Raw genomic sequence first — 8,086 nt, 5'->3', positions numbered from 1 at the left:
ATTGTTCGTGAAGAATATGAACGATTTTTTTTCATGTTTTGTGAAGTAAAATTTAGCCCGATTTAGAGTTTAGGGTTTAGGGTTTAGGGCTTAGGGTTTAGGGTTTGGTGTTTTGGGTTTATAGAGTTTAGGGTTTAGGGTTTAGGGCTTAGGGTTTAGGGTTTGGTGGTTTGGGTTTATGGAATAAACCCAAAACACCAAACCCTAAACCCTAAGCCCTAAACCCTAAACCCTAAACTCTAAACCGTTCGTGTTAAAAACTCAATCTAAATCCTAAATCTAAACCCTAAATCTAAACCCTAAACCCTAAATTTCTAAACCATAATATCTAAACCCTATAAACCCTAATATCTAAACCCCAATAGCTAAAACCTCAACATACGCTCGAAAAACACGATAATTGTTATATATTACTTCTTCGAGCGTTTTTCCGTCAAAATAAAAACATTTATCACAAAGTGTCTCTACTAAATGTTCATATTTTCATCCTATCTATAATGTTCGTGAACAAAGTTTTTTCAAAAAACGAAAAAAAAAGTTTTTGCTTCTCCCCGATTGGTTACTTCCCTCTTGATCCTACCACTATATATATATATATATATATATAGATATATATAGTGGTAGGATCAAGAGGGAAGTAACCAATCGGGGGGAAGCGGGGGGAAGCAAAAACTTTTTTTTTTCGTTTTTTGAAAAAACTTTGTTCACGAACATTATAGATGAGATGAAAATATGAACATTTAGTAGAGACACTTTGTGATAAATGTTTTTATTTTGACGGGAAAACGCTCGAAGAAGTAATATATAACAATTATCGTGTTTTTCGAGCGTATGTTGAGGTTTTAGCTATTGGGGTTTAGATATTAGGGTTTATAGGGTTTAGATATTAGGGTTTAGAAATTTAGGGTTTAGGGTTTAGATTTAGGGTTTAGATTTAGGATTTAGATTGAGTTTTTAACACGAACGATTTAGAGTTTAGGGTTTAGGGTTTTGGGTTTGGTGTTTTGGGTTTATGGAATAAACCCAAAACACCAAACCCTAAACCCTAAACTCTAAATCGAGCTAAATTTTACTTCACAAAACATGAAAAAAAACGTTCATATTCTTCACGAACAATATTATCTTGAATGTTATTTTTGTCGATCGTTTTCCCGCTAAATAATAACATTCATCACGAAGTGTCTTTTCTAAATGTTCATATTTTCGTGTGATCTTGATGCCGGAAAAAAAAATTCCAAAAAAACGGAAAAAAAAAAATTGCTTCCCCCCGCTTTCCCCGATTGGTTACTTCCCCATTGATCCTGCCCTATATATATATATATATATATATATATATATATATATATATATATATATATATATATATACTCCGTATAAAAAAATAAGTAAATGTAAGTAAACTTTAGAAATTTGACTCGTCGGATTAAATCTGAAATCTCCTTTTTCTTTGGCTGGGACCTTCGAAAACGAGTGTACAAATGTCATAATTGGTTGAGCCTGTCAGTTGTCAAACATAAACCCTTGAAGAAATTTCTTTGCACCTTCCCCTGTTTCAAGTAAACACCACCAAAAGTCATACAATTGCAATCACCCTCCCATCTAAATCACTCCATGAAACACACTTCCTCAATTCATCAACCGTTGACAATTTTCTCTCTCTAATTTCCCCAAATTCAATTTTACAAATAGTGTGAAAGATGGATTCTGGTGATGATGATCAAAACCACTCTCAATTAAAAGGGTTTGTTATCATCACTCTCCCCCCTGCAGATAACCCTTCTTTAGGCAAAACAATCACAGCTTTCACAATTTCAAACTCACCACCACAACAACATCACCAACCACCACAATCGCACCTTCCAATTTCATTACATCGATCAAGAATACATTTTGATCGCCAAAGAAGAAGGCTTTCTTTCACCCTTTTGAGTGTTCTTGTTATTGCACTACTAACCTTTTGTTTTCTACAGACCCCACAAAATCTTTTTAAACTAACAAGTTCTGGGTCATTGACTAAAGTTGATCAAGAAAATGATGATAATGATGATAAAAAGGCTAAAGCTTTTGTTTTTCCGTTGTATCCTAAATCGGGTTTTGGTGAAATGTTGGGGAATAGAGATATGGAGGTCAAATTAGGGAAATTTTCGATGTTTGGATCGAAAAGCTCGGTGTTGCCTCTTGATGATGGTGGATTGTCAAACAAGGTTGTAGCTAGTAATAGTGCAGTTTTGCCTATCAATGGGGATGAACTAAGAGATGGGTATGTGTTTTTTTTTTTTTTTTTTTTTTTTTTTTTTTTTTTTTTTTTTTTTTTGGCGTCGTATTGTTTATTCCAGTAAAAATATAATAAATCACGTTTCTGATTATTTTTTCTTGATACTGAATTTGGTTGGTTTGAGAGAATATAAAGGGTTATATAAGTGAGTTTGTGTGTGAGATATGATACCTGTTTGTAAAACGGAAGAGGGTTTTTAATTTGGGTGCAGACAGAGTTTAAGTTGAAGTCTGTTTTATACAGCACATCATATCTTGTCTGTTCTTTTTCATATCTTGAGTACTCGTTCAAGAAAAGGATTAAGTTATACATTAATATTAGCAATGCAGTCTTTGCAGTGTATTTGATAGTTCAAAAGAAAATGTACACCTTATGGTTCGTATATTAATTTGGTATTCAGATGCATGAGCAGATGGGTTGCAGAAGTCAGAATTTAAAGAGTATCTGGGTAGTTTGTGCAGGAGCTCTTGATATGCAGTATGTAGTGTTTGGTTTGATAGGGATTTATGTTGTGTTGATTCACTTGTTGGTTAGGGAATGTCCTAATCCTGCAGTTAGAACTCTTTATATCATATTGTAGTTTTGTTTTTTTTAATATATTGTACCTTTGTAGAAAGAAAAAAAAAATATATGTATATTATTGTTGCATTCCAAATTGTTTGTTACTAGTATATCATATTGAATACTTTTATGACTTACTATGTTTATTTGGTCAATTGAAAACTATCCAGGCTGTATTACACACAGATGGATGTTGGCAACCCTCCAAGACCGTATTTTCTTGACATAGATACTGGCAGTGACTTGACATGGATTCAGTGTGATGCCCCATGCACTAGCTGCGCTAAGGTATGGTTTGAACTAAATCTGAATATGTAAAAAGATTTAAAGTGTTCATAGGGGTGTTAAAGTGGGTAGATTGGATAACGGGTCAAAGGTTATTTTTCTTATGGCTTGAAACAAGTATAGTCAATTGGTGGACCCAAAAAAGTAACGGTCAAATGACTAGAGTGTCAAGTATGGTTACAATTTTTTTCGGTAATAATATGTATTTCTTTCCCTGAATAAAATGATTTTGGAGGTTTCATGTATTACAAGCTCTAAAATTGTTATTGAAAAGTTATACAAACATCAAATGCCATAACAAGAATTTAAACGCAGGGAGCACACCCTTATTATAAACCAGCTAGAGGAAGTATATTATCTTCAGAAGATTCATTTTGTTATGATGTCCAACGTAACAGTAAATCTGGACATTGCGAGTCTTGCAGTCAATGTGATTATGAAATAGAGTATGCTGATCGTAGCTCCTCTCTAGGGGTACTATCAAGAGATGACCTTCGTCTTGTTGATATAAACGACACCTCGATTAATTCTCAAGTTATCATTGGGTACAATTCTTTCCTTATTTATCAACAATATATGTGACAATTTCATCTCAATTATACAAATATAATACCTATCTATGTTGTGACTCAGGTGTGCGTATGATCAACAAGGAATACTTTTGAATTCTTTGACAAAAACAGACGGGATCCTTGGTCTTAGTAGGGCGAAAGTGAGCCTCCCTTCTCAGTTAGCGAAACAAGGTATCATCGATAATGTGATCGGTCATTGTCTCACATCGGATTCCGTGAGTGGCGGATACATGTTCTTTGGAGGTGACTTGGTGCAACAATCAAAGATGTATTGGGTTCCAATGCTCAACGATGCTTCCATGTAAGCATTTGATCTATAATCTTTTCTGTTTTTAGTTTAGTTATATTGAATATATATTATCATATCATTAAATCTTTTAAATATTGTCTGAAAATGAAGAATAAAAAGTAATATCTAGAACATGGTATTTCTCTCTCATGTATACATACGGAAATGAGTTCACAAATAAGATTTTTGATGTTCAGGCTACCCGGGTATGAAGAGTATTTTTACTCAGATTTACCTGGTCTAACCGGGTTATCTCATGACCGTTTCTGACCCTTTCTTTGGCCCCCAAGATATACTGCTAGTAACATTTGAACCCCACTAGGCTACATTGGGATGGTTCATGTGTACATACTAATATATGTTTAGTGTATCATTATGTTTTGTTGTTTCATCTCTCTTGCTCTCTCTTACGTCATTGTTGCAAGTGCGTTAAAATAAATTAATAAAGCTTTCATCTTTATTTTACTTCATTTGCTTATATATCTAGTTTTATGTAGGAATTATCTTGCAGAGGTATCTAAAGTGACTTACGGATCGAAACAACTTAGTTTGGATCGTACAAAAAAGGGTAATGGACGAGTGGTCTTTGATAGCGGGAGTTCATATACTTACTTCACAAAACAAGCTTATTCTGAATTAACTACTATGGTAATTAGCTTACTCCCGTAGTATATATAGGTCAAATATACTTTTCTTTTAATCTGCTCTCTCGTAACATTCAAGCACATCTATATACAGCTTAAGGATGTCGCACGTGATGGCTTCATCCAAGATACTTCAGACATAACACTTCCCATTTGTTGGCGGCCAAAATCTCCAATAAGGTACTTTACAAAATTATACACAAGAGTAGATTTTCGTTGTATACTGTGGTCCCAAGATAAATAAGAAGTTGTAAATTTTGATTTGCTTACAGATCCATCAAAGACGTTACCAAATTCTTCAAACCAGTCACTTTTCAGTTTGGAAGAAAGTGGTGGACGATTCCTACATATTTGCAAATACCTCCTGAGGGCTACTTGATCTTAAGTGTAAGAATATATTTGTAAAAGTCTATGCAATTTTATTTGTTTAAGCGATTATGAGTTGATGTAATATTCTTTTTTTACCTATTTGTAGAACAAGGGGAATGTGTGCTTAGGCATCCTCGATGGTAGTGATTTGCTTGATGGATCACATATCGTTCTTGGAGGTATGATTTCATATTTCCATTATTGAGAGCATGTGTAACTTGTTGATTATGAGTATTATTTTTTTTAAAATGCTAATCAATAATTTTCATACATTTGGCACGGATTGATTTTTTTTTCTTCTGTTGATCCATACATGACCCCAACTATAAGCAGCTAATCACCTGATTCTGATTAATAGTAATACTTGCTTTAGAAATGCACATAGAAGTTCAAAGTCGAATTCTTGTTTAACAAAAATAATAATACATTCGTATATGCTTTTAATTCTAGCAAAACATCTATAGAAATTACTCTCATATTTCTAAGTAGGTGTTTTCTTCTAAAATGGTTTCTATTGTTTTCCTTTTTAGACATTTCGATGCGTGGAATTTTAGTCGTCTATGACAATACGAGGCAGAAAATCGGTTGGATGAGATCAGAATGTAACAATCCAAAGCAATCAGCTAACAAGTCTCTTCCATTTTTCTGACATATCACAACTCATCACTCTCATTGTATATATTATATTATATAATTTCTGTAGATAGTTAATACATATTTAACCACTTCCTGTTGTGAAGTTTTTGTACCGCTCATTATTTAGATATAAGGTTTAGAGACCCGTAATTAATTTTAACGTATTTTCCAGGTGTAACACTAACATGAACTAACCGCTTCAAGTCCCCGCATCTTCTGTATTTTGACCTAAGTGAAGCTCCAGAAGTTTAAGGGAGTGGCTGTTGCCCCTCCTATATTTTGACCAGACATTTAGTTTGTACATATATTATTTGAGTCAAACATAATTAAATTGGGTCCAAGAAAATAAAAAAATATAAATGTAAGTTTAATTACACTTTGTAAATTATTAACTCATGGTTCGAAATGCCTTTGAGCCACTGACGCCCGTTGACTGCTTCACGGCATTGAAACATGCCGGGGTTGATGGTTTTGATCGAATTGTTTCAAGTCTTTTTCTTTATGGTGAGAAGCAAAACATTGTTAATGATTTGGTCTCCTCTAAGTTGAATTTCCCTTGTTTGGTCTTTGATTGTAATCCTGTAGTGGATGGTCACGTTGGTTTGTTTCGAGTTTAAACAAGGAGTGTTCTTGTAATTCTTTCATGGAAAACATCCATGTTCATAAGGATCGTTTGTTTTCAATTAATAGCGTTGGTGATGCGAATCATGTATCTATTTCTCATGAGAAGAAGGCGGCCAAGAAAAACGTTAGCGGGGGAGGGGGAGGCGGGAAAGAATTTGGATTCTTTGTTTTTATGAACACTTTTACTAGCCATGTATGGATAAAGATGTTAAAGTTATAATTAACCGTTGTGCTACATGCTTTCAATCTAAGTCAGCTTTTCACAAGGGTATATATACTCCTCTTCCTGTTCCCAACCAGCCATGGGAAGATTTGAGCATGGACTTCATTGTTGCATTGCCAAGAATTCAGCGAGGCAAAGATTCAATCATGGTTGTTGACAGATTTTCAAAGATGGCTCATTTCTGCAACAAAACCAATGATGCTACTATTGTTGCTGCTTTATTCTTCAAAGAGATTGTTCGTCTTCATGGAGTTCTCAAAACCATTGTGTCTGATCGAGATACAAAGTTCTTGAGCTGTTTTTGGAAGACTTTATGGAAGTTGCTTGGTACAAAGCTTTTATTCAGCACTTCTCACCATCCCTAAACTGATGGTCAAACTGAAGTTACTAATAGAACTGTGGGAATGCTGATAAGAACACTTGTGAAGAAAAGTTTGAAGGAGTAGGATTTGAAGCTTGCACATGCTGAATTTGCTTTCAGCAGAGCACCTAATTACTCCACAGGAAAATCACTATTTGAGGTCTGCTATGGTGCAAATCCACTCACTCCCATTGATCTGGTTCCTTTTGCAATTGAGCCTAAGGCAAGTGTTGAGGCAGAAGCAAAGGCAAAAGAAATGAAGAAGCTGTATGAACAAGTGAAGGCAAAAATTGAGAAGACCAACCAGCAATACAAGGCTAAAGCTAACCAGCACAGAAAATAGCCCACTTTTACACCTGGTGATCTTGTTTGGATTCATCTAAGGAAAGAAAGATTCCCAGCAAAAGGAAAGAACAAGCTGATGCCAAGAGCTGAGGGTCCATTCAAAGTGTTGGAAAAAGTTGATGATAATGCTTACAAAGTCGAGCTGCCTGGTGATACTGCTGTGTCTAGCACTTTTAATGTGGGTGATTTGATGCCATACTTGGAAGATGACAACCTCGAGAACTTGAGTTCAAGTTCTTTTTTTAGAGGGGGAGGATGATGCGGGAGAGCTGGGCAATGTAGCCAGCAACACAACCAGCACGAGCTCAAATTATGTTACACCCGAGTCTGGTCAAGCAATGATCGTGTTGCCATCTCTTTCTTATCACCTAAGTGTTTTTGGAGCTGGTTCAAGAGGCTCAGGGGTTACCCTACTTCAGTCCTTAAACTGAAGTAGTTAAGTTTTTATGAATAAAGTTTTGATAGTTGAAGGCAAACCAGCAAAGAAGAAAAACCAGTAACCCAGCAAATGAGCTCTAGTTTAGCCAGTAAAGCTTTAATTCACTCAGCCGGGTAACCAGCAAATGAACCAGCAAAGTTATACTTAGACGAACCAGCTAGTTCAACCAGCTGAAGGATTTTAGTTCAACCAGCATACGAAACTTAGTTCAACCAGCAGGCGATGTTGTTTTCTTTCTGAAAGGCTAGCATGCTGATACGATTCAAAGTTTACTTACGCTTTCAATAAACCGGTCAGGTCATATGCTTAACATGTGTGTGGTTGTTCTAGACTGTTAGCTGTCCAAGAAAGATTCTCATCTATCATTGGATGCTTTTTATCATGGGACGAGCACTACCAAATGGCAGGTTTTTTTTGCAGATTATGTCCTTTATTCTTATTGGCTAATTTGTAATTGTTTGTC

At 35.2% G+C, this 8,086-nt stretch overlaps 2 protein-coding genes across 2 annotated transcripts; both read left to right on the top strand.

Moving 5' to 3' along the window:
• The first annotated feature begins 1,563 nt into the window (after nucleotides 1–1,563).
• LOC139857718 (aspartyl protease APCB1) lies at nucleotides 1,564–5,917 on the top strand. Its single transcript, XM_071846545.1, has 9 exons — nucleotides 1,564–2,260; nucleotides 3,007–3,124; nucleotides 3,437–3,666; nucleotides 3,755–3,994; nucleotides 4,480–4,630; nucleotides 4,721–4,806; nucleotides 4,899–5,013; nucleotides 5,102–5,174; nucleotides 5,526–5,917. The coding sequence occupies exons 1-9, from the start codon at nucleotides 1,698–1,700 to the stop codon at nucleotides 5,642–5,644; spliced, it is 1,695 nt and encodes a 564-aa protein (XP_071702646.1). The 5' UTR covers nucleotides 1,564–1,697; the 3' UTR covers nucleotides 5,645–5,917.
• A 533-nt stretch (nucleotides 5,918–6,450) lies between these two features.
• LOC139848553 (uncharacterized) lies at nucleotides 6,451–7,443 on the top strand. Its single transcript, XM_071838308.1, has 3 exons — nucleotides 6,451–6,764; nucleotides 6,960–7,106; nucleotides 7,224–7,443. Exons 1-3 carry the CDS (start codon nucleotides 6,451–6,453, stop codon nucleotides 7,441–7,443), a joined length of 681 nt encoding a protein of 226 aa, XP_071694409.1.
• The last annotated feature ends 643 nt before the right edge of the window (nucleotides 7,444–8,086 follow it).

Source organism: Rutidosis leptorrhynchoides, chromosome 1 (genome assembly GCF_046630445.1).
Source record: "Rutidosis leptorrhynchoides isolate AG116_Rl617_1_P2 chromosome 1, CSIRO_AGI_Rlap_v1, whole genome shotgun sequence".
NCBI lineage: Eukaryota > Viridiplantae > Streptophyta > Magnoliopsida > Asterales > Asteraceae > Rutidosis > Rutidosis leptorrhynchoides.
This window is presented reverse-complemented; position numbering and strand designations above follow the sequence as displayed.

What these genes read in the sequence shown, in the direction of transcription:
- LOC139857718 (XM_071846545.1), top strand. Translation starts at nt 1,698, where the DNA reads ATGGATTCTGGTGATGATGATCAAAACCACTCTCAATTAAAAGGGTTT. An exon ending in AATTCTCAAGTTATCATTGG is followed by an intron (nt 3,667 to 3,754) that starts GTACAATTCTTT and finishes GTTGTGACTCAG; the next exon opens with GTGTGCGTATGATCAACAAG. An exon ending in AGGGCTACTTGATCTTAAGT is followed by an intron (nt 5,014 to 5,101) that starts GTAAGAATATAT and finishes ACCTATTTGTAG; the next exon opens with AACAAGGGGAATGTGTGCTT.
- LOC139848553 (XM_071838308.1), top strand. Translation starts at nt 6,451, where the DNA reads ATGGATAAAGATGTTAAAGTTATAATTAACCGTTGTGCTACATGCTTT. An exon ending in GTGTCTGATCGAGATACAAA is followed by an intron (nt 6,765 to 6,959) that starts GTTCTTGAGCTG and finishes ATTTGCTTTCAG; the next exon opens with CAGAGCACCTAATTACTCCA. An exon ending in GCAAAAGAAATGAAGAAGCT is followed by an intron (nt 7,107 to 7,223) that starts GTATGAACAAGT and finishes GATTCATCTAAG; the next exon opens with GAAAGAAAGATTCCCAGCAA.